This window comes from Hypanus sabinus, chromosome 2, assembly GCF_030144855.1.
Source record: "Hypanus sabinus isolate sHypSab1 chromosome 2, sHypSab1.hap1, whole genome shotgun sequence".
Taxonomy (NCBI): Eukaryota; Metazoa; Chordata; class Chondrichthyes; order Myliobatiformes; family Dasyatidae; genus Hypanus; species Hypanus sabinus.
Genome location: NC_082707.1, coordinates 1963183 through 1988860, shown reverse-complemented (window position 1 = coordinate 1988860; position 25678 = coordinate 1963183). Strand labels below are relative to the sequence as shown.

The 25678-nt window shown below is 49.5% G+C and overlaps 1 protein-coding gene across 3 annotated transcripts in view; it reads left to right on the top strand.

Annotated features, from left to right (window-relative positions):
* Window positions 1-23929, top strand: part of bcl6aa (BCL6A transcription repressor a) — a 37803-nt gene extending 13874 nt beyond the window's left edge. For all 3 annotated transcript variants that reach the window (XM_059991238.1, XM_059991227.1, XM_059991230.1), the window contains exons 4-10: window positions 10430-10651; window positions 14149-15081; window positions 16050-16213; window positions 18038-18205; window positions 18877-19007; window positions 21969-22106; window positions 22815-23929. In XM_059991238.1, coding sequence (XP_059847221.1) covers window positions 10430-10651; window positions 14149-15081; window positions 16050-16213; window positions 18038-18205; window positions 18877-19007; window positions 21969-22106; window positions 22815-22955 — 1897 coding nt within the window. In that variant the 3' untranslated portion in view covers window positions 22956-23929. The remainder of the gene's footprint in view (window positions 1-10429; window positions 10652-14148; window positions 15082-16049; window positions 16214-18037; window positions 18206-18876; window positions 19008-21968; window positions 22107-22814) is intronic.
* Window positions 23930-25678: the final 1749 nt, after the last annotated feature.

Sequence of the window (25678 nt, the reverse complement as noted above, 5' to 3'; positions counted from 1 at the left end):
AAATGGTGGAGTGGGCTTGGTGGACCAAATGGCCCAATTCTGTTCCTATATCTCGGTCTTTAGATGAAAGGGTGCAGAGAAAACTTACAAGGATGTTGCTGGGATTTGAGTTAGAGGGAAATGTTGAATTGGTTGGGATTTTATTCCTGGAGTGTAGAGAAATGAGGATAGATTTGATAAAGGTATAAAAAATTTGAGAGTATAGATGGGATAAGTGCGAGACTTATTTGTGTGAGACTAGAGGTCTTGGGTTAAGAGTGAAAGGGGAACATAAGAGGGAGAGGTGATTAGAGAAGTTGATATCAGAATCAAGTTTAATGTCACTGGAATATAGTGAAATTGTTTTTCAGCAGCAAGACATTTCCATGCATAAAAATAAAAACAAATTATGATGAGGAAGAAATGTTAAAAGAAATTAATTAAGTAGTGCAGAAAAAGTTAATGGATTCATTGTTCATTCAGAAATAGACAATAGACAATAGGTGCAGAAGTAGACCATTCGGCCCCTCGAGTCTGCACCGCCATTCTGAGATCATGGCTGATCATTCACTATCAATACCCAGTCCCTGCCTTGTCCCCATATCCCTTGATTCCCCTATCCATCTATAAATCTGCTGGCAGAGGGGAAGAAACGCTTCCTGAAGCATTGAATGTGTGTCTTCAGGTTCCTGAACCTTCTTCTCGATGAGAAGAGGGAACGTCCTGAGTGGTGAGGGTCCCTCATGATGGATGCTGACTTTTTGAGGCATCACCTTTTTGAAGGTATCCTCGATGTCAGTGTGGTTTGTGTGGAGCTGGCTGAGTTGACATCTTTCTGTGGAATGGGCTGGAATGTGGAACTGTTGCTAATTGTGGGAGGGGTGGAGAGGGTTGGGGTGGGTAGGGATGCTGATAGCAGGCTTCAGACAGCTGCACCAAATCCAAACTGTCCAGTGGAAGGAGAGGAGATTCCAAACAGTCCACAGGGAGCCTTTGGGACCCATTCCCAGGGAGAAGTGGAGCTGGATGATCCCTGATCTTGTGTAGCCCATAAAACATAGAAGCAGAATTGGGCCATTTAGCCCAGCAAGTCTGCTCTGCCATTCCATCATGGTTGATTTATCATCCCTCTCAACCCAATTTTCCTGGCTTCTCTCCATAATCTTTTAATGCCCTGACTAATCAAGAACATATCAAACTCTACTTTGAATGACTTGGCCTCCACAGTCGCCTATGGCATTTCCACAGATTGACTACCTTCTGGCTAATGAAATTCCTCATTTGTTCTTTGTCGGATAAGTGTTTCTCTCGCCGTTGTTTCACTTTAGAATGGCTGATATGGTAATTGTATTCATTTGTTAATCAATAGGGAATGTTATTGTGTCTTGTGATGCTGGGAACTTGGGGGAGGGGTTTTCGCGGTTTTTTTTGGGGAGGCCGAGGAAGACGCTGAGGAAGGTGGACGTGTGCTGGACTGCTCGTAAGACCACCAGGGTGGTCCCAGGTGCGACGGCCGGATGGGTCGATTGGTTCGTTGATTGAGCTCCAACGAGTGCACTAAACAGACTGAACTTTGATAAGTTGGCGCCTTTTGTTTTTTCCGTGTGTGTGTATATATATATATATATTGTATTGCCTACTATTTTTTTAATTTTAGTAAACTCTTTAAAGTGTATTTCATAACAGTATTTGTTGTGGGTTTGATACTGTTGGCGGGCGCGAGGCATTAACTCGATTCTCACAGCACCTGCATGTACGGGAGGTGGGTTGGAGAGTGGCTGGATCCCTTTTTCCCCTAGACATATACCAGCCTGTGGGTAAGGGTTACATTTGTGGGGGGCTCGTCCCGGATTGGATTGTCAGGGGCTGTGGAATCGCGCAGGCAGCAGAGCGGAGATGGACAGAGATAAGATTTTTTGTTGGTGCCAGTTTGAAGGTGTACCGGTGCAGTACGCATGCGTAGTGAGCGGAGTGGATGTTCGAGTTTCGGGAGACGCGATAGTGCGGGGTTTAAGTTCGGTGAAGGGTATTGGGCAGGTAGAATTGGTAGCTAGACGGTGTGGTAAAGAGGTGGAGTCTAGCTGGGTGTTGGTTCGTACGAGTGCTGAAGTCAGGACGGTGGAACAGCCGGCGACGGTCAGTGTACCGGGGGAGGAGGGGCCATGGGGGCTCCACTCCTACAAGGATGAGGCTGAGGAGACATCGGAGGAAGAGTTAGAGCTGGAGGTGGACCCCCGAGAGGTGCCCGGCACTAGTAAAGGGAGGTGGGAGGAGGGGCCGTGGGGGCTCCACTCCTACCAGGATGAGGCTGAGGAGACATCGGGGGAAGAGTTAGAGCTGGAGGTGGACCCCCGAGAGGTGCCCGGCACTAGTAAAGGGAGGTGGGAGGAGGGAGTCGTGACTAAGCCCCACTCCCCAGGTAGGGTGGAAGTCTCGGAGCTGGCAGCCGCACTTAATTCCCTGGTGGGGGTGGCCGAGAGGCCACGGCTGAAGCTGGGGGTGTTCTCCGGAGCCAAGCCTACTCCAGATGGGGAGGTGGACTATGAGACCTGGATCGAGCATATGTCTTTGATGTTAGAGGAGTGGCCAGGCTCAGAGGAGGAGAAGAGGCAGCGATTGGTGGGAAGTTTGAGGGGTTTAGCAGCCAAAACCGTCCGGGAGATGAAAGCTGAGAAGCCTGAGGCCTCAGTGGAGGAATGCATTGAAGTTTTGGAGGGAGCGTTTGGGTTGTCAGGGGAACCCTGGCTGGTTTTAGCAGAGTTTCAACGCCTGGAACAATGGGAAAAGCTCTCCGAGTACATATTTAGGATGGAGGGGATGCTCTCGGGGCTCCTGCGCCGGGGGGTAGTGAAGGCGACTGACGTGGCTAGCGTGAGGATGAGTCAGCTATTCAGTGGCTCTCTGGAGGAGGACAAGGTGGCGTGGACTATCCGGCAGGCTTATAGGAAAGGTCCCCCTCCATCCTTTGGGCAACTGATTAGAGAGGTGCGAGAGGAAGAGAGAGCGTTGGGGCGGAAAAGGGGCGCGGGCCTACGGGAGCAATCCTCAGCGATACAGGAAGTGGTGGCTGAGTGGAGGAATGACAATCCCCCGGGGAGTAGGGAACCCCCTTTGGAGGGGAGGGACAGGGGAGGTACCTACTCTCGGGGGTGATCAGTGCAGTGGATTGGGAGCAGGAGCCGTCCTGGGAGAGGAGGGGTGGCCGGCAGTGTGTGCTTTAACTGTGGGAAAGAGGGGCATTTCAGGCGGGACTGTGGAAGGCTGAGGGTGTGCTATAGCTGTGGAGAGGAGGGTCACTTTAGGTGGGATTGTGAGAGACGAGGAGTCCCGCGGAGGACAAGCCCTCCTGCGACTAAGAAGGGAGAGGTGTCGGGGAAACTTAGGAGAGGCTCAGTGAGGGAACGGACTGGAGCCTCTGGAGGAACACGTTCCCAGAGATCAGCCGGAAGACCACCGGGTGCCCATGCCTCTGTTCCGGATGGGCTGGTAGGACCCCGTGCCAGTGTGGGTCTACGGATAGAGGGAATTTACGCAAAAGCCGTTCTTGATACGGGATCGCAGGTGACCTTATTGTACCGGTCTTTCTACAATCAACATCTAAAGCATTTGCCCGTAACACCATTTGACACCCTGCAGATTTGGGGTGTGAGCGAGGGTGACTACCCGTACGATGGGTACCTATCGGTGAGATTGGAGTTCTCAGAGGGCGATGTGGGAGTGTCGGAAGCTATTGAGACGTTGGTGTTGGTGTGTCCTGACCCGGTGGAAACCGGTGGTGCTGCCCTCCTGGTGGGGACTAACTCCCCAGTTGTGCGACGGCTCCTGGGAGCTTGTAAGGAGAAAGGGGGGGAAGACTTTCTGGAGACCCTCTCGGTGCATCCAGTGTTTCGAGCAGTGTTCGCAGAAGGGGTTGCCTCCCAAGGGCTGGACCCGGAGTGTAAACGAGGGACGGTGTGGTGTATGCAGGCGAGGCCCAAGGTGATCCGACCCGGGGAGGTAGCACTAGTGATGGGGACCCTCAGATTCCCAGGAGTGCCGACGGGAGAAGCCCTGTTAGTAGACGCCCCAGACGATCTTGAAGGGGAGACACGATTTCCGGCGGGGGTGCTGGTGAGGCCCGAAGTGCAGAGACCAGGGGTGGTACATGCGAGGCGTATAGCTATAAGTGTCAGGAACACCACGGCAAGAGAAATCACCTTTAAGAGGGGAATGCCGCTGGCACATCTGTTCCCGGTGACGGTAATGTCCAGCGCACCAGTGCGGACCCCTAACGGGGAGGGATCGGAGCATCGAAGGGAGCTGACCGCTGAAGCCTTTAACTTCAGGGATTCCCCAGTGTCGCCGGAGTGGAAATGCAGGCTAGTGGAGAAGATGCTGAAGATGGAAGCTGTTTTTTCTCGGGGCGAGTTTGATGTTGGCTGCTCCAAAAGCACTCGCCACACCATCCGGGTGACGGAGGACACCCCGTTCCGCGAGAGATCCCGGCGGCTGGCTCCGGCAGATGTTGAGGACGTCCGACAGCACTTGTGCAAGTTGGAGGCCGGAATCATAGCTGAGTCTCGAAGTCCTTATGCATCCCCAATAGTGGTGGCACGGAAGAAGAATGGGCGAGTGCGCATGTGCGTTGACTACAGGACGTTGAATCGGCGAACTGTCCCTGATCAATATACTGTCCCGAGGGTCGAGGATGCGTTGGCCTGCCTGAGCGGTGCGAAGTGGTTCAGTGTGCTGGATTTAAGAAGTGGGTATTACCAGATCCCAATGAGTGCTGCCGATAAAGAGAAGACCGCTTTTATCTGCCCGCTGGGGTTCTTTCAGTTCGAACGAATGCCCCAAGGCATATCCGGAGCCCCAGCCACCTTCCAGAGGCTCATGGAGAGAACTGTGGGGGATATGAATCTGTTGGAGGTGCTGGTGTACCTGGACGATTTGATAGTGTTTGGATCGACTTTGGAGGAACATGAGGAGAGACTGTTGAAGGTGTTGGGCCAGCTTAATGAAGAAGGGTTGAAGCTTTCCCTGGACAAATGCCAGTTCTGCAAGTCGTCGGTTAACTACATTGGCCATATCATTTCGCGAGAGGGAGTGGCTACTGATCCAACCAAGATAGAGGCTGTGACCACCTGGCCGAGACCCCAGAAAGTGGGTGCTCTGCGCTCATTTTTGGGGTTCTGTGGGTATTACCGGCGATTTGTGAAAGGATACACCAAAGTGTGTCACCCGTTGACTCAGCTGTTGTGTGGCTATCCCCCGGTGGGGAAGAAGAGGACGGGGAACCAGAGGCAGGATGCTGGAGGATACTGGAACCCAGCGGAACCTTTTGGCTCGAGATGGGATGATCAATGTGAAGAGGCGTTCCGATCTTTGAAAAGGGCACTGACCCAGGCCCCGGTGTTGGCTTTTGCCGATCCCCAGAAGCCATATGTGCTGCACACGGATGCCAGCCGAGAGGGTCTCGGGGCTGTTCTGTACCAGGAGCATGGCAAAGCATTGAGGCCGGTAGCCTTTGTCAGCCGAAGCTTGTCGCCATCGGAGAGAAACTATCCCACTCACAAGTTGGAGTTCCTGGCGCTGAAGTGGGCGGTGGTGGACAAGCTGGGCGATTACCTGTACGGAGCCAAGTTTGAGGTGAGAACGGATAACAATCCTCTCACTTATATTTTGACTTCGGCGAAGCTGGATGCCACAGGACATCGGTGGCTGGCGGCATTGTCGGTATATGATTTCAGCCTGAGGTACCGCCCCGGAAGCAAGAATATCGATGCGGATGCATTGTCTCATCGGGAACCAGGGGAGGAGGAGGGGGACGAGGAGTGGGAGAATGTCCCTGCCCCTGGAGTGAAGGCGATGTGTCAGTTTGCTATCACTGTGAAGGCCGAGGGAAGAGGGAGGCTGGAACGAGCCGTGGACCATTTGGGGGTTTTTGACGACGCCATACCCCTAGTTTACTGTGACCTGACCGCTCTGGGGACTAAACAGTTGGCAGAACTGAGTCCGGGGGAAGTGGCAACTGCTCAGCAAAATGACCCGGGCATTGGCACAGTGTGGAGAGCGGTCGAGAAGGGGGATGCGGCGATGGCTGAGAAGGCGAAACACCCATGCGTGCCTCTGTTGTTGGAGTGGTCTCGGTTGAAGTTAAAGAACAAAATCTTGTACCGGGTAACGATGCCTCCAGACCAACCCTGCTGTTGGCAACTGGTCCTGCCGGAGGAGTATCGCCAGACTGTACTCCAGGCCTTACATGATGATTCTGGACATTTGGGGGTGGAAAAGACCTATGGATTACTCAAAGACCGGTTCTACTGGCCCCGGATGAGGGGGGAGGTTGAAGAATACTGTAGGGAATGCAGTCGTTGCATCCGGAGGAAGACCCTGCCAGCGTTGGCGGCTCCACTGTCGCACTTGCAGAGTGCGGGACCTCTGGACCTGGTATGTATGGATTTCCTGTCGATTGAGCCTAACACCAGCAACACCGCAAATGTCTTGGTCATCACCGATCATTACACTCGCTATGCTCAGGCATTTCCCACCAAGGATCAGAAGGCGACGACAGTGGCGAAGGTGTTATGGGAGAAGTATTTTGTGCATTACGGCCTTCCCAGGCGAATCCATAGTGATCAGGGGCGGGACTTTGAGAGCCGCCTTATCCAGGAGTTACTGACTATGCTTGGGGTTGAGAAATCCAGGACTACCCCTTACCACCCACAGGGAGACCCTCAGCCAGAGAGATTCAACAGGACCCTGTTGAATATGCTTGGGACGCTGGAGATTGGGCAGAAAAGCAGGTGGAGTCGTCAAATTGGACAATTGGTTCACTGTTAGAATTGTACTCGCAATGAGGCAACAGGGTATTCACCCTATTATCTGATGTTCGGGCGGGAAGCGAGGTTGCCCATTGATGTGTGTTTTGGAGGTGGAGTGGGTGAATTTCCCGGGAAGTCCCATCTAAAGTACGTGTCCGACATGAAGAGGGAGTTACAGCGGGCGTATGAGTTGGACGAGGCGGCGGCTACCAAACAAAATCAGAGGAATAAGATGCGGTATGATCGAAAGGTGAAGTTTGTACAATTATTACCGGGCGACCGGGTCCTTTTACGGAATTTGGGACTCCCTGGTAAGCACACGTTGGCAGATCGATGGGCGGCCAGCCCCTATGTAATAGAGAGCCAGATGCCGAACCTGCCCGTTTACTGGGTGAAACCTGAGGATGGAAAAGGGCCCATCAAGGTACTCCATAGGAATCACCTGCTGCCACTGGGTCAAGCGGTGCAGGTGGATAAGGAGCCCGAGTGGGAGGTTACGCCCAGTACAAGGACTCTGCGAGGGCGTGGAGAACGGGAAGAGCCCGCTGCTGAAGAGCGGGGACGGGTCCCTCACCCGGGAATGGCTACCGATTCAGAGGAGGACGACTCAGATGAGTGGGCCCTGTTCCCATTCGCTGGTGCTCCTCTGTCTTCAATGGTCCAATTTTGGTCTTAACTATTTTTTTGCTATTCACATACCTAAAGAAGTTTTTACTATCCTCCTTTATATTCTTGGCTCGTTTACCTTCGTACCTCATTTTTTCCTGGCGTATTGCCTTTTTTGTTATCTTCTGTTGCTCTTTAAAAGCTTCCCAGTCCTCCGGTTTCCTGCTCATCTTTGTTATGTTATACTTTTATTTTTACACTGCCCTTTACTTCCCTCATCAGCCATGGCTGCCCCTTACTCCCCTTAGGATCTTTCTTCCTCTTTGGAATGAACCGATCCTGCACCTTCTGCATTATTCCCAGAAATACCTGCCATTTTTGTTCCACTGTCTTCCCTGCTAGGGTATTGTTCCATTGAACTTTGGCCAGCTCCTCCCTCATAGCTCCATAGTTCCCTTTGTTCAACTGTAATACTGACACATCCGATTTTTCCCTTCTTAAATTGTAGGTTAAAACATATATTATGGTCACTATCTCCTAATGGTTCCTTTACCTCAAGGTCCCTGATCAAATCCGGTTCATTACACAACACTAAATCTAGAATTGCCTTCTCCCTGGTAGGCTCAAGTACAAGCTGTTCTAAGAATCCATTTCGGAGGCACTCCACAAACTCCCTTTCTTGGGGTCCAGTACCATTCTGATTCTCCCAGTCTACCTGCATGTTGAAATCCCCCATGACAACTGTATCATTACCTTTGTGACATGCCAATTTTAACTCTTCATTCAACTTACACCCTACATCCAGACTGCTGTTTGGGGGCCTGTAGATAACTCCCATTAGGGTCTTTCTACTCTTAGAATTTCTCAGTTCTATCCATACTGACTCTACATCCCCAGATTCTATGTCCCCCCCTTGCAAGGGACTGAATATCATTCCTCACCAACACAGCCACCCCCCCCCCCCGCCAGTCAGTCTGTCCTTTCGATAAGATGTCTATCCTTGAATATTCATTTTCCAGGCCCTGTCCGCTTGAAGCCATGCCTCTGTTATTCCCACAACATCGTACTTGCCAATTTCCAACTGAGCCTCAAGCTCATCTACTTTATTCCTTATACTTCGTGCATTCATATATAATACTTTTAATTCGTTACTCCCCTCTCAGTTCATATCAATTCCTATTTCACTTGGCCATACTGTATGATCTCTTCTTGAGCTTTCTACTCCATTGATTCTGTTGTCCTTTTTAACTTATTTTCACTTTCCTTTTAACTCCATCCTTGTATTTCCAGTTCATCCCCCTCTCTTCCCCCCCCCCCCCCCCACTACTTAGTTTAAACACATCCGTGTTGCAGTGGCAAACCTGTCTGCCAGAATGCTGGTCCCCCACCTATTAAGGTGCAACCCGTCCCTTTTGTACAATTCATCCCTACCCCAAAACATACCCTAGTGGTCCAAGAACGTAAATCCTTGCTTCCTGCACCAGTTCCTCAGCCACACATTCAGATCCATTATCTCCCTGTTCCTGCCCTCTCCAGCACGAGGAACTGGAAGCAAACCAGAGATAACCACTGTGGAAGTCCTGCTTTTCAGCCTTCTTCCGAGTTCTCTGAAGTCCCGCTGCAGAATGTCCTTCCTCTTCTTCCCGATGTCATTTGTGCCGACATGCGCTACCACTTCCAGCTGTTCAGCATCACCCTTGAGGATTCCCTGCAATCGGTCCGTGATGTCCTGGATCTTAGCACCAGGGAGGCAACACACCATCCTTAAATCGTGCCTGTCACCACAGAAACCCCTTTCCGTACCTCTTACTATGGAGTCCCCTACTACTACGGCTCTTCCTGATCTCTGACTCCTCGGCTCTGCTTCTGCACCAATTTTCGGCTCGCAGACCTGTCCGCCCCTCAGGCTGGCAGGGTAAGTTTTTATGCAGAGAGTGGTAAATGTGTGGAATGGGCTGTCATGACGGTGGTGAAGGCGGATACGATAGGGTCTTTTAAGAGATTCCTGGACAGGTACATGGAGCTTAGAAAAATAGAGGGCTATGGTAACCCTAGGTAATTTCTAAAGTAAGTACATGTTCAGCACAGTATTGTGGAGCGAAGGGCCTGTATTGTGCTGTGTGTTTTCTGTTTGTGTTAAACTCCAGCGAGTACAGGCTCAGAGCCATCAAACACTCGTGCTTTAAAGCTCAACTTTAATTGTCATTCTACCATACATGAATGCAGTCAAAACAAGTATTACTCCTGGGTATAAAACAGTGCCACAGTCATACACAGCATACAGCACATGCAAAATATCACTGAGATGTCAGGAAAATTTTCACAAACAAAATGTGGTCCAACACCCTGAGTCTATGAATGTTGCAGCAGTCATTGGACTCAGAATGGTGAGAGGCAGCCCCAAATCCAACATGGACACTGCGCCACACCACCATGGTAGAGTGCACCAACTCCAGTGCTCCTCTCCTGGGTGGCTGTTAGCAGGTGACACTGTGGCCTGAGCCTGGTCCTCTCTACATCCCAGGCCACACAGCTCCCCTGCCGTCCGCCAATGAGTCAGCAAACCAGACGTGCAGTATTCCACATAAACAATGCTCAGCAGGCTCTTGCGGTCACAAGAAAAGCGATTCAGAGAATCGCTTGCTGTGGGGCTGCACACTTACTTCCTGCATCAACTCCTCCGAAGCCCCTCAGACACGGTCAGTGGCCAAACCGCACCAAGTCTGGCTCCTTCGGTTTCTCTGCCAATGAACAACTCACTGATGGGGTAGACCTACAGTACCTTCAGTTCTTAATGTCCGGCACGGTCTTGCCATCATGAAGTACCTTTTTAAAAAAAAAAACAATAGCACCTTTGGTTAACTTGATAAAAGCCACTACAATTGAACGCACTGACATCTTATCAAAAGAATGTTAACCCTTTCAATCCCAAGAGCATTCTTGTGAATATCCTGCAGTTGGGAGAGAGCTGGGCTGTGTGTGGGGTTGTGAGCTGGTGCTATGGTCTGTCCTGCCTGATGCCATATGTGTTGTGTTTACAGTGGCCTGTTCTACATGATCTTCACGGATCAGGTGAAGCTGAACCTAGACAAAGTGACATTGGACTCGGATGTGGACCCAGAGGGATTCGGCATCCTGCTAGACTTCATGTACACGTCCCGGCTGTCGCTGCGAGAAGGCACCATCATGGCTGTGATGAACACAGCCCTGTACCTGCAGATGGACCACGTGGCTGATACCTGTCGCAGGTACCTACAGTCCAGGTGAGGCATCTGGGCGGTGACCTCACAGCTACCTGTAGTCCAGGTGAGGCATCTGGGCGGTGGCCTCACAGGTACCTGTAGTCCAGGTGAGGCATCTGGGCGGTGACCTCACAGCTACCTGTAGTCCAGGTGAGGCATCTGGGCAGTGGCCTCACAGGTACCTGTAGACCAGGTGAGGCATTGGGCGGTGACCTCACAGGTACCTGTAGACCAGGTGAGGCATTGGGCGGTGACCTCACAGGTACCTGTAGACCAGGTGAGGCATTGGGCGGTGACCTCACAGGTACCTGTAGACCAGGTGAGGCATTGGGCGGTGACCTCACAGGTACCTGTAGACCAGGTGAGGCATTGGGCGGTGACCTCACAGGTACCTGTAGACCAGGTGAGGCATTGGGCGGTGACCTCACAGGTACCTGTAGACCAGGTGAGGCATTGGGCGGTGACCTCACAGGTACCTGTAGACCAGGTGAGGCATTGGGCGGTGACCTCACAGGTACCTGTAGACCAGGTGAGGCATTGGGCGGTGACCTCACAGGTACCTGTAGACCAGGTGAGGCATTGGGCGGTGACCTCACAGGTGGACCCCCTGCTGTCAGGGTGGGTTTGAGGGGGGTAGGGGGTAGTGCTCCTATGTGGGATGGGAGGAAGCTACAGAGGGAGTGGATAGGGCTGCAGGGAGTGAGGGAGACCAGAGCAGAGGAGGTGTGGAAGCTGCAGTACAGCACGGGTTAAAGAATGTCCACACAAGACTAGCCTGCGGCTGTTGTGGTCAAGTGAGACTACTGGGCCAACCTTGCTTGTTGCAGTTCAGAAGGGTAAGAATGACTGGTAATTTGTAAGAACACTGCAGGGAGTGCTGGAGACAGACGAGATGGGAACCATGAGAGACCCAACAACTGAGGGAAATTGTATTTACTAACTTCAAAATATCATCAGTTGTCAGCTTGTAGTTTCTATTGATTTTTAACATCTCCATCATGAGTGGTGATTCAAACATGCATAAGTTACCAGACAGTCAATATCCATCACTGATGAACCAATTCTGTATAAAATTGCAGTGTTCTGGTTTCAGAATAATTTGGGTGACAGAGGCCCTGCTGTTCCCCTTGTGCACATACTATAAAGTGTGGGTGGGTTGAAAGAGTGAGTGTAGACTGGGTCTAGTTATTTTTAATTTTAGTGTTGGCAATGAATGGGTGGAATATCTTGTGTAGGGAGGTGGTGCCATAGTGACATCACTGGGGAAGGCCTTGGGCCTAGGGCTGTGGGAACTTGCTGGGTCCTAATGCTACTCTCTCTGTACTGTGGTGTTTGACAAGCTGTCAGCACTAGGTTTAGTTCTTTAAGGTTGTCGTGGGTGGGGGTGAGGGTGCAGATAAGCTCCCACTACCAATTAAATGCTCCCAGTACTGTGCATCTCAAAAAATAGCCTCTGATAAAAGTCCAGTTGCTGAGACTGGTAGGACTGTTCCTCCTGACTGGAGAAGGGGCAAAGGCAGGTTACTGCCGCCTTAAAACCCATCACTTGGGGCAGACGGGGCTCATCAGCTGTAGATGGCAGCTCGTCTCGGAGAAGGAAAACTCTGATCTCAAACTTCTGCCTCGCATCTTTACCCACTCATGGGGAAGGAGTCGGGATTGAACCCTGAGGGAAAGATCTGGAGCTGGAGCCCCTAGAACACTGTAGTGCCTGACTGTATCAGTCTCTACTGTTCCATTGCATTCATCAACGTGTGGAGAGGGGTAGCCTGCTGTGTGGGCATCAGCTTGCTCTCAATACTGTACTGTCCTGGCATGCATCATGTAGACAGCTAGGGTGCAACTTCTGTGGGTGACCCTGACTAACAAGGGGTTCCAGAACTGGGCAAGATTGCTGCCTCGCTGTCCGACGGCTGCCTTGCCCCATGATAGCTTACCTGGAGACTTGCACACTCGAAGATTAATGCTATCAGTGCGGTGGTTTTTCGACTTACCTGACCTGCTGAGAAGATAATTTCCTGGAACCTTATCCATCCATCAGCTCCTGAGCTGGTTTCCTGTGTCAGAGCTGGTGCAGACTCTGAGTGATGGTGCTCCTAGGTGAAGGGAGAGACCTGTGGCTCTGTGAACAATTGACGTTTCAAGGTCCTAGTGAAGGTTTCACCTTGAAACATCAACTCTTTTCCGGCACCCCCCCCCCCCCCACCCCACACCGGATGCAGTCCAACTGCTGAATCCCTCTGCCTCGCAGTCTACTCCAGATTCCCAGTCACTGTCATTGAAACATAGAAAATAGGTGCAGGAGTAGGCCATTCGGCCCCTTGAGCCTGCACTGCCATACAGTATGATCATGGCTGATCATCCAACTCAGAACCCTGTAGGTGTTTTCTCTCCATACCCCCGATCCCTTTAGCCACAAGGGCCATATCTAACTCCCTCTTAAATATAGCTAATGACCCGGCCTCAACTGTTTCCTGTGGCAGAGAATTCCACAGATTCACCACTCTCTGTGTGAAGAAGTTTTTCCTCATCTTGGTCCTAAAAGGCTTCCCCTTTATCCTTAAACTGTGACCCCTGTCCGTCTGCCTCACTGTCTATTCCGGATTCCCAGTCACCGACCCTCTGCCTCGCTGTCTATTCCGGATTCCCAGTCACCGTCCCTCTGCCTCGCTGTCTATTCCGGATTCCCAGTCACCGTCCCTCTGCCTCGCTGTCTATTCCGGATTCCCAGTCACCGTCCCTCTGCCTCGCTGTCTATTCCGGATTCCCAGTCACCGTCCCTCTGCCTCGCTGTCTATTCCGGATTCCCAGTCACCGTCCCTCTGCCTCGCTGTCTATTCCGGATTCCCAGTCACCGTCCCTCTGCCTCGCTGTCTATTCCGGATTCCCAGTCACCGTTTGCCTTTTGCATCTCGGACTTGGTGTTAATGTCCTGTCCAGCTGCATCACCATCCGGTACAGGAACTGCAAGGCATCTGACAGTGAGTCCCTACGAAGGATTGTGAGGATGCTGGGAGGATCAATGGGGTCTCTGTCCCACCCAGTAGAGGTATTTATCAGGAAGGCTGCAAACACAGGGTCATTAGCATCGACAATGATCCCCCTCATCTGTCCAACAATCAGGCAGCATTAGGACAAGGACTGTTAATATGGGAAACAGCTTCTTCCCCCAGACTGAGATACTGAACTCCCTGTCACCACCCAGTCTCGTCACGTATGAAGCGCCAGTAGTTTTGTACAGTTTACTTTTTAACTTGTCGTAAATGCACCCTATTTGTGGTATTTCTGTATGTGTTTGAGTTAATTTACTGTTGTACAGCTTGGTGTGAAGAATGTTGTTTTGTTCGAGTTATCCGTACAGTTGTGTACCTTGGTCCGGAGGAACGTTGTTTCATCTGTCAGAATACAGGTGTGTGGTTGAATGACAATAGTCATAGTTGTGGCACAGAAACAGGCCCTTTGGTGTTTGTGCTCTTTTTCCTGGCATCGATTGCTGACTTTGACTCCTTTCTTCCCAGTGAAGACATCTGCCCAACTCTGAGCCCATCGTGCCAGGCCTACCTGCCAGGAAACACCACACTACCTCGGGAGCTTGTAACCTTCCACAAGTCTGACGCCTCGGAGAAAGTCCTGCCAGACGCCTCTGCGCCAGACGGCAGGGGTTCAGACTCTGCTGTGTACAATGTACTGACCCCATCCCATCACCCCTACCACCTGTACCGCCAACTGCCTGTCCACAGTTATTCTGCCAGCACCTACCCTCTCCGTGAGTTCCGGGACTGCCGCCTGGCCTGGTGTGAGATGCCGGAGATGAGGAGGATCTCGGCCCAGCAAGGCTGTGCGAAATTTGGCAACCGACCTACTGCTGACATCCCATCGAGTACAGCGGCCTTCACCCCACGGGAGGCTGGGCTCAAAGCTGAGTGTCACTACAGCCCGCAGCCAGTGACGCAGGCTGGGCGAGTCAGTCCCCTTGGCTACCCGGCCTTGGCCCAGTCCTGGAGGATGGCTGACCCCCGCGTACTCAAGGAGGAGGGCAGAGGCCAGCTGGAGCCCAGCAACCTGCCTGTCAACCACAAGGGTAGCCTGTTGGGACCGCACAGCCCCCTCAAGTCTGACTGTCATCCTAACTCGCCCACAGAGTCCTGCAGTAGTAAGAATGCCGCCCGGCCGCTCTGCACCAACTCCCCGCCGGCCAAGAGTGTTATTGACGCCAGGGCCTGCAACTGGAAAAAGTACAAATTCATTGTCCTCAACTCCCTCAACCAGGACTCGAAGGGGGGGGCCGGCAGCAGCCTGGAGGCCCAGAATGGGGCTGCCCCACCCTTCTCTGAGTGCACTGCTCCATTCCAGGGATCTCACGAGACCGAGGGCCTAGCGAGCCTGACGCCCGAGAGAATGGACGTGGACACCGATGCACAGGCCTCACGACTCAACAGCATTGTGGGCAGGTAAGGGTGGTCAGAGCCCAGCATGGGCCAGGTGATGGGTGGGAGTGGTTGTGTGACCATCCTTTAGAACAGTACATTACAGGCCTTTTGGCCCACAATGTTGTCCTGATCTTTTAACCTACTCTGACCAATCTAGACCTTCCCTCCTATGTGCCCATCCATTTTTCTGTCATCCTTGTGCCTATCTTAAATGCCCCTACCTCCACCTGCAGGGAGTCCCATGCACCAACCATTCACTCTGCCAGAGCTTGCCTCTGATATTCCACCCACCCCTGCTTTCCTCCAATCACCTGGAAAAATTGTGCCCCTTTGCATTAGCCCTGGGGAAGAAGTCTCCACTCTATTTTGTGCATCTCTGTCAGGTCACTTTGCACCTTCCTTTGCTCAATACCCTTTGGCCCATCTAGTGCTTGTTAACCTGGTTATCTGCCTAGTCTAATTGACCTGGACCTTAGCCCTCCATACACCTCCATCTGTGTACCTGTCCAAACTTCTCTAAATGTTGAGATCGACTCTGCGTCCATCACACTCTCACCAGCCTCTGAGTAAGAAATTCCCCTTAAACATTTCACCTTTCACCCCTGGCCCATGACCACTAGTCCCACCCAACCTCGGTGGGAAAAGCTGCTTGTAGTTACTCTCTGTACTCCTCATGATTCTGCCTACCTCTAGCAAATCTCCCCCATTTCTCCTTCTCTCCAGCGATTAAAGTTTTCCCTGAATGTGAGTCCTCTAATCCTGGCAACATCCTTGTAAATTTGTTTGCACTCTCTTTACTGGGTGAGTGTTTGGGGGTGCTATGCAGTGGGTGTGTTGGAGGGTGTATGTGTGTCAGGCATGCACTAGGGCTGCAATTGGGTTCTGGATCTTGACAATGATCTTCCCTCAAGTCCCCTACAAAACGGTTTCCTCTCCTCCACATCTCTACCCCCCACCCCATCTCACTTCATTCTCCATTTCTGACCAAGGTCACCGGACGCCTCCTCGCCCGACTGCAAGCGCCTGTCCTCTGGGAAGTGCACCTCGTGCCAGTCGCCATCCTCCCAACAGGCAGAGGTTCGTCGGACCCCCGGATGCCCTCCCAGTGAGGAGCTGACAGAGACACAGTCTGAGCTCTCGGACTCCAGCTCAGGTGAGCAGGGGAAAGGGGGGCTGTCGGTAATGGAGAAGGGGGAAGAGGTCGGGGGAGGGGGTGTTGGAAAAGGTAGAGGGTTTGTGGGGAATAGACAGGAGGGGTGTGATGGAGGGTAGTGACTGGGGGGGGGGAAGAGTTGGATAAATGGGAGATGTCCATTTCAGTTCAAAGATCAAAGTTACACTACTGTGCACCAGGGCTCCCTAGTTTTTTTATTTTTTCCTTTAGATGTTTAATTTTGTCTTTTGCATTAGTGTCAGTAGAAAAAGCAAATTTTAGGTTTCCAAGCATTCACTTTTCAAAAAAAAAATTAAATGTTAGAGAATTTTTTGTATTTTGTTAAGGAAAATAATATATTAGTAATAGATCACTTTTCAAATAAATTAACTGAAACAACGGGTGTAGAAGAGATCAAACCGGGCCAGTGACAACCAGACTAAAAGGTGAGGATGTGGCAGATGTGAGTGTGATCTTCAAATCAATAATTCTTGCACTCTTCAGTCTGAAAGAAGTTCAGCAGTGCTGTCAGCTCAGAACTCTCAGAAACCACTGGAACCCAAGTGCACCCCATTACAGTCCGGAGAAGTCTCATCAGAGGTGCTCTTCGTGGAAGAGTTGCTCCAAAGTGGAAACAAAGCCGGGAGGTTCAGCTATGCACAAAACAAGGACTGGGTGCTGAGCAAAGGCATCTGGACTGATGAGTCAAAATGTGACGATGTTGCCTCAAGCAGGAGGTGAGCATGTGGAGCCCACCAAAGCACAACAGAGGTTTCCTGCAGCTTTGGGCTGCCTTTCTGCAAATGGATCTGGTTAGAAGTATCAGAATCCCCAATACTGAAAAGTACATCACTCAATACCATAAGAGAAGTCCCAATTTCATTCTGCATCAGGACAATGACCCCAAACACATGGCCAAGGTTATAATGAACTATCTTGGAAAGAGAACGAGGAGTTCTGCAAGAGGGTGAGGCCTCCACAGAGCCCTGATCTCATCATTGAGGGAGTACCTGGAGAGGGGGAGAGAGAAGCAAGCGAGACTGCCAAAGTCTGCAGAAGAACTGTGACAAATTCTCTAAGATGCATGGAACAACCTACTGCCGATTTCCTAAAAATCACAGGGCAGTGTATCTAAGAGAATTGATGCTGTCTTTAAGGCAAAGGGTGGTTACACCAAATACTGATTTGATTTAGTTTTTAACTGTTTACTGCTCTATAGTAATTATTTTGATGTTTAGAAACATATCATTACTTTCGAAAGCATCTTCACTTTACAGTTCTTTTTGCCTGTGCCCAAGACTTTTGCACAGCATTGTACTTTATGCACCATATGCAACCCTGAAATTGTCTTATTGCAGTCAGTAGTCAGAAACATAGTAGAATCACTGAAAGACTGCATACAATGGGACGGTCAAACAACCAATGTGTAAAAGATGATAAACTGTGCAAATACAAAAATATAGAAAAGAAATTTTAAGAGCATGAGATGCTTGAAAGTGACTCCTAGATGGAGTGGATGTGGAGAGGATGTTCCCTGTAGTAGGGGAGTCTAGGATCAGAGGGCAGAGCCTCAATAGAGGGGACTTTAATTTCGAACAGATGTGAGGAATTTCTTTAGCCAGAGAGTGGTGAATCTGGCTGTGGAGGCCAAGTCATTAGGTGTAGTTAAAGCGAACGTTGATAGATTCATGATTAGGGTGTCAAAGGGTATAGCGAGAAGATGGGAGAATGGGTTTGAGAGGAATAATAAATCGGCCATGATGGAATGGCAGTGATAGGCTGAATGGTCCAATGTTCCCACTGTGACATGATGCTCTCCTGCAGATGCCGGCTCGTTCCCATGTTGTGAGTGTGACTCCAGGTTCCCAGAGGATGCGGCCCTGAAGCGCCACCTCCTGCAGTCCCACAGTGACAAACCATACCGGTGTGACCGCTGTCAGGCGGCCTTCCGCTTCAAGGGCAACCTGGCCAGCCACAGGACCGTCCACACAGGTGGGGAGGGGGACGGGCGGGAGCTGGGAGGGGCTCATAAAGATTCTGGGAATGGAATGGTTAACATGGGCCTGTACTCACTGGAGTTTAGAAGAAAGTGGGGGGATCTCATTGAAACCTACTGAAGATTGAAAGGCTTGGAGTGGACATATTCCTGTTGTGGGGGAGTCTGGCACAGCCTCGGAATAGAGCGGCACCCATTTAGAACAGATGAGGTGGAATTTTAGCAACAGGGTGGTGAATCTATGGAATTCACTGCCACAGACAGCTGTGGAGGCCAAGTCATTGGGTATATTTACAGCAGAGGTTGATGGGTTATTGATTAGTCAGGGTGTCAAAGGTTACAGGGAGAGGTCAGAATGGGGTTGAGAGGGGTAATAAGCCAGCCATGATGAAATGGCAGAGCAGATGTGATGGGTTGAATGGCCTAATTTTGCCCTTGTGCCTTTATGGATAGAGGCTGTTGTGGCAGCAGCCATGGGGAGAGGTGAAGGAGTGTTGGTAAGGGGAGAGGGAGGGGGTATTTGGGTCTCTGAGGGCATTGGAGTAGGGTACGAAGGTGTCGGGAGGGGGAATGCCATTTCAGTACGGGGATTGGGAAGCTGGCATTGAGGTTCCCTGCCCAAATCGCCCACATTTCCTCACCCTGCCCTCTTGCCCTGCACCCACAGGTGAGAAGCCGTATCGTTGCAACATCTGTGGAGCCCAGTTCAACCGGCCAGCCAATCTGAAGACTCACACCCGCATCCACTCCGGGGAGAAGCCGTACAAGTGTGAGACGTGTGGGGCACGTTTTGTGCAGGTGGGTGATCTGTTCCACTTGCCGCACTGCTATGGGTTTGCCATGTTCCAAGTATCTTCACCCCATGAGGGTAAGCCGTACCCTTGACTGTCCTGAGCCGATTGTTTGACAGCAGAAAGCTGGTTCCAGCCGATAATGGAATTGTTGATCCCCCTCCCCCTGGACTGGAGAGAGCCTGCCTGTAACTGGTCCCTTTCCCTTCGGGAGCCCAGAGCCCAAAGCCCACCAGAATCCAGACAACTGTGATCGGGCTTCCAACCTCAGTGGAAAAAACCTGCTTGCATTTACCCTATCTGTATCCCTCAATTCTGTATCATCATCCAGGTACCGCACTGTTTGGTGTGGGCAATCAGTCTCTCAATCCATCGTGGTCCCCAACCTTCCGAATTGTAGTTGTTGCCTCCCCTGTTTCTCACCATGATGTTAATACATTTTTCATTGTCTGCCTCTGCTTTTTCCTTCCAGCTTTCCAGTTGTAACTAAATGTTCTGTCTCTCTTCGTATGATGTGTCCAAAGAACTCTGATTACTGTTTTCTGATTTTCTTTTTAAGTAATGTACATTTTGTTTTTGTTCTCTGTAGAACTTCTTCGTTGGTTCTCCTGTCCGTATATGATATGGACAGGGAATAAAGACCTAACCTTTTCAACCTTTCTGTATAACTCGGGTCCTCAGGTCCCGGCAGCATTCTGCGAATTTTCTCCGCACTTTCAATCTTATTCATATTTTTTCTGTAAGTAGGAAAGGTATATCTTGTATCTTTCCTTTGTCATCTATACATTGGCCCTGCAGCCTCTTCACATCTCAACTTTGTTGGAGCCTGGTGTTTTTAATTCAATGTTCTTTTAGAGCAAAATTTGCTGCTTCACCATTGTCTTGAAGAACAAAGATTTGAAACGGGCAGAGGCAGGCTAGTAGCAGGGAGGGAAGCAAAAAGATGTGATGTCATTAGGTCAGCTCCTCTTATACCTGTAGATAAGAAACATTCCCTTCAAATTTGTGGATGAGTCAACCAATCATATAGCCCCTACTCCAATAATGTAGCACTAGAAAAGCTTCCAGAGCTTTCCAGAATGTTACAAGGAACTGCATCCACTAAGGGAACGCACTGACCAACTACACATACATACTGTGACCACTAGGAAATATACTAAGCATTTACATGTATATAAGTGGTGGGTGCCACCGTACATAACATAGTGGTTAGCACGATGGTATTACAGCTCAAGATGTCAGATTTGCAGTTCGGTTCTGAAGTCATTGGTAAGGAGTTTGTACGTCCTCCCTGTGAGATGAGGGTTTCCTCCCACAGTCCAAAGACCTACTGGTTAGTAGGTTATTTGGTGATAGTTAAATTATCCTGTGATTAGGCCAGGGTTAAAGTGGGTCGCTGGGGCAGTGCAGCCTGCTCAGCACTGTATCTCTCAATAGATAAATTACAAAATTTACCAGTAACATGGGAAAGGTTTGAAAGGGTTATCATATGAGGAATGTTTGATGGCTCTGGGTCTGTACTTGCTGAAATTCAGAAGGATGGGGGGGGAAGATCTCATTGAAACCTTTCGAATGTTGAAAAGCCCAGACAGTAGATGTGGAAAGTCTGTTTCCCATGGTGGGAGAGTTTAGGACAAGAGGGCATAGCCTCAGGATTAAGGGGTGCCCTTTCAAAACAGATGGGGAGAAATTTCTTTAGCCAGAGAGTAGTAAATTTGTGGAATTAGTTAGCTGTGGAGACAAGGTTTTTGGACATATTTAAGGCAGAGATTGGTAGGTTCTTAATGGACATTGTGTCAAAGGTTACGGGGAGAAACCTGGGAACTGGGGTTGATAAACAAAGGATCAGCCATGATTGAATGACGGAGTAGACTCAATGGGCCAAATAGCCTAATTCTGCTCCAATGTCTTACAGTCTTGTGTTAAACAGCAAAGAAAATAACAATTGTAGTCTAATCTAACAACTTCCTCCGATCTTTGCAGGGGCAAATTTAGCAACAATGTCTTTATGCATCACTGGTCACCACCAAAGGTGGGGGGGGGGGGGGGGGCATTGGTACCCCACCTGATAATTCACTGCCTCATGTTACACTCCTCCTGCAACCTCTTCTCCCCGACCCCCCAGTTACCTCTGTCAATCCCAGCTTTTGATAATAAGACCATTGGACATTGGATCTAAATTAGGCCATTTGGCCCAGCAAGTCTGCTCTGCTGTTCCATCGTGGCTGATCTATTGTCCCTCTCAACCCTATTCTCTGCCGCCTTCTTGTAATGTTTAATATCCTATCAACCTGCACTGTAAATGTACCCAATGAATTGGCTCCACGGCTGTCTGGCATTTGCCTCCACAGACTCTCCATCCTCTGGCTAAGCGAATCCCTCCTAATCTCTGTTCTGAGGCTGTGCCCTCTGGCCCTAACTTACTCTCCCACTATAGAAAACATCCTCTCCATTGCCACTCAATCTGGGCCTTTCAATATTCAATAGGTTTCAGTGAGATCCCCCCACTCCAGTGAATACAGGCCCAGAGCCAACAAATGCTCCTCATGCATCAACTTTCATTTCTGACCAATGCCTTAAAACCCTCAATGTTACATCTTTGCTTTTGTATTCTAGTCCCCTCAGTGTTTGCTAACAGTGTAATAGCTTCCTATGTGGCACCATATCAAATATCTTCTGGAAGGTCTAGCCCACCCACCAGCTTCCATTCATGGAGTGCAGTGTGCTGTGGTGACATCATTGCTATTTCTCCCATGACGGCCATTATGGTAGTTTCCTGTTTTGTCTCCCACTGAATAAGAGTAAATTTGACTTTCTCATTTGAAGGGAATCTTCCCTGTGTCTTCTGAATTCTGAAGAATTCGGACCAATATTGAGCCTTGAGCGAGCACACAGTTACAGTGACTTGATAGTTGGAGAATACCATGTCAATGGACTGACTGACTCTCCCTTTCCTTCCATTCTGCAGGTAGCTCACCTCCGTGCCCATGTGTTGATCCATACTGGTGAGAAACCATATCCGTGTGAGATCTGTGGTACGCGATTCCGGCATCTGCAGACACTCAAGAGTCATCTTCGGATCCACACGGGAGAGAAGCCCTACCATGTGAGTGTGCAGAGTAGCTGGCCTCGAGTCCTCTGGGCATTGGGAGGTGCAAGGCTGGTCTGTGCTCTGGCCCCTGGGTCTCGAAGCCTGTTGCAGGTTCCTTGTCCGGCTAGGTACCCGCAGCCTGAGATTGGTGTCTCCGGGCTGTCCCAGAGCTTGGGCTGGGGTGCTGGGGTTGGTCTCAAACCATACAGCCCCTGGTTGTGCCTGCTGATGGGTGGGCATGTGGTTTCGGAGCAGGGTCCCTTTGGGACAGAGGCATGTAGGCCACGCAGTACCATAATGCTGGCTCAAAAATCAGTTCAATTTCCACTGCTGTCTGTGAGGAGTTTGTACGGTATGTTCTCATTACCCTGTGGGTTTCTTCCCACATTCTAAAGGTAAGCAGGTTGGGGTTGGTGACAGGTAGCTGCAGGCTGTCCCAGCAATTCTCAGACTGGGCTGGTTGCAGACACAAATGACATTTCACCGTTTTGATGTATGTCTACATAAAGGGAATATTTAATCCTTTGAAATGCACAACTCGGGTCAGGCAGCATTTATGGGAACGAATAAGCAGTCAACATTTTGGGATGAGTCCTTTCATCAGGATGTTGCTGCTTAAATGTGTGAGGGCAAAGGGTCCCTCTTGTAGCCCAGTGCGAGCCTGGGGTGGGGCTGTTTGGAGAGGGCTGACCACCAGCCTCAGTGTGTGCTGTCTCTCCGCAGTGTGAGAAATGTAATCTGCATTTCCGCCACAAAAGCCAACTGCGTCTGCACCTTCGACAGAAGCATGGAGCCATCACCAACACCAAGGTGCAATATCAAGTCCCTCCGGAGTGCCAGAATGACCCCTGTCGGGCACGTTAATCACCGGCTCTGCACTGACTGAGGTGGTGGAATTCTTCAAGGATTTGTAGTTGCGAGTTTCTATGTGGTCAATCTCACAGCGGATATTGGCCAGTTGAAGTATAACGGGTTTGAAGCTTTGTGAAAAGTGCTTGCAATTATTTCTTGTTAATAGAAATTTGGATGTTTTGCTTTATATAAAAAAAAAAATATGCATCTCTGCCCAAAATCTAAAGGAATGTATGAATAGATAAATATATATTTTTCCTTGTATAAAGCGCAACAGAGTTGTGCAATATAAGAATTGGGAAGGTTTAGTTGTATTTTTAACCAAAGTTGTAGCTATGGCAGTTAGTGAATGGTGCATCGAGCAGACTGTCTGCTGGGCAGAGCACTGTCTGAACATCTCTAGAGCTTAGAGCACTTAAAATATTTTGTCTATTGTGAAATGATATGCAGTGGATTCTGGTTAATTAGGACACATTAATACCTTACATTTTGGCCCAATTAAGGACTGCCCCGATTAGCTGGTTTCATGGAAATGGTTAAAAAGTTGTATTAAAAAAAAACTACTGTTTAACTGAGTAACAAATTTGTATTTAAATGAAATGCAGAACAAATTAGAACACTACCAATACTACAGTACTATAAAACTGTAATGGTTATCGATGGAGGAATTCATTCATGTACGCTGCTGTTCTTTGACTAAATGAACAAAATTAGTGCAGTCACCCAGTGCCCATAACGCTGACTTCACACAGTGATTGCATCCTCCAGATCTTCATTTTCATGATAACATTCAAGATGATTGTTACCTTAATTCTGTTGTTTCTAACTTGTTGAAGTAGTGAACGTTTCATTTTCACTCCCAGCTGTTTCTGGCATCTCCAACCCTGAATGCTTGAAACTGCAGAGAGCAAAACGGTTCCAAATTGTCTTAGTGCTTATTTCTTGCCAACTATCAGTGACAGAAATCACTGCTTTTTGAACACAAACACATTAAGCAGTACTGTGTCCCAAATAAACTAAGGGAATCCTGCTGTTTTATTGATTAGTTTTTGTTCAAGAATTGTCCCAAAAAAGTGGCTGCCTCAATTTGCAGATGACCCCCATTAACTGGAATCCACTGTGTGCGCTTTTTGAAGTATTCTTCTCTGCTGCTTTTGAAAAGTAAGGTTTACATTTTTCCCAGATGCTGTTGGACTTTTTCTGTCCCTGTCTTGTCTATGGAACAGTGTTCATGGTGCCTTTACTGAGCCAGGGTTGGCTTTCTCGCGTCTAGTATCCCTTTCACTGGCTCAGTGACCTCTTGCCTTTGCCCTCTTCCCTCACCCCCTTCTACACCAATCCCTCCAGTCACTGGATCCCTGTCCCTACCTTGAGTCACCAGGTCACTGACAAGAGCTCTGTGAGCAAGGTTGGGTTGAAATAAATGGGCAAAGATTTTAAAGAGAATTTTTATCATAAACTGTACAATATCGCCATGAGAATGAAATAAATGAATATATCATCCTGTGGCCTGTCAGTAATTATCTCATCACTGGGAAAATGCTGAGCGTTGTTACAAATCAGTTCATTAAGTTTAATCAGTGTGGAGCAGTGTTCCTGCAGAACCAAGGTGCGAAACAAGCTACCAACAGCACAGTGCACTGCTCAAGTAGCACATACGGTTATGATTTCAGAAAAACATCATCACAAAGAAAAAATATAACCAATTGGCTCTGGCTCCAGTTTAATCTTAATCCCATAAAACATAAGAGCAGAATTAGGACATTCAGCCCATTGAGTCTGCCCCACTATTCCATCATGGCTAATTTATTATCCTTCTCAACCCCATTCTCCTGCCTCTTCCCTGTAAACTTTGACACCTTGACAAATGGAGAACCTATCAACCTCTGCTTTAAATAAACCCAATGACTGCCTTTGGCAATGCATTCCACAGATTCACCACCCTCTTGCTTAAGAAATTCCTCCACATCTCTGTTTGAAATGGATGTCCCTCTGTTCTGAGGCTGTGCCCTCTAGTCCTTGACTCACCACTATAGGAAACATTGCCCACAGCACAAATATCACATGTGGTTATGATTTCAGAAGAACAAACATCTGCTCATTTCCTGACATTTGTGTGTGGAGTTTGGTAGTGGGGGGTGTTTCTGGACACTGCAGGGGGAGTGGGGAGCACTGACTGTGGGCTTGGGCTGGACTTCAAGTTTATATGAATTGTTATCTGACTGTACAGAAAGGCAACCAAATGAAGCGATGTTCCTCCAGACCATTCAAAGCACATAAAACAAGATCTTGCCAATAATATGTAAATAAAATGTAGTTTATAAAGCATATACATGCGGTGTGAAGCACAGCTCGCCAACAGTCCTGTACCACCACCTCGATGCTAGAGGGTCAAAGAGATTGTGGGATGGGAGATGGGGTTCCTCCGCAATGCTCAGGCCCTTCGTCGACAACAACCCCATGGTGGGATGAAGGCTGAGTGTTGTTCCTGGAAACTGCAAACTGAAGGAGGGACTCATACTGGGGTAGGAGGGCAATGGTTGGTGTTGGGAGGCTTCTGACCGCAGACGTCGGGCTTGAAAAGTGTCCCAAGCACCTTTGTCCATTAAATGATCAGACCCTCACATTTGGGATGCTGTGGTAGCTTCGTGCTCAACATGACACTGTTACTGTTCGGAACATTCCAGTGTCCTCTGTAAGTAAGTTTGTATGTTCCTTCCTGTGTGTGTGGCTTT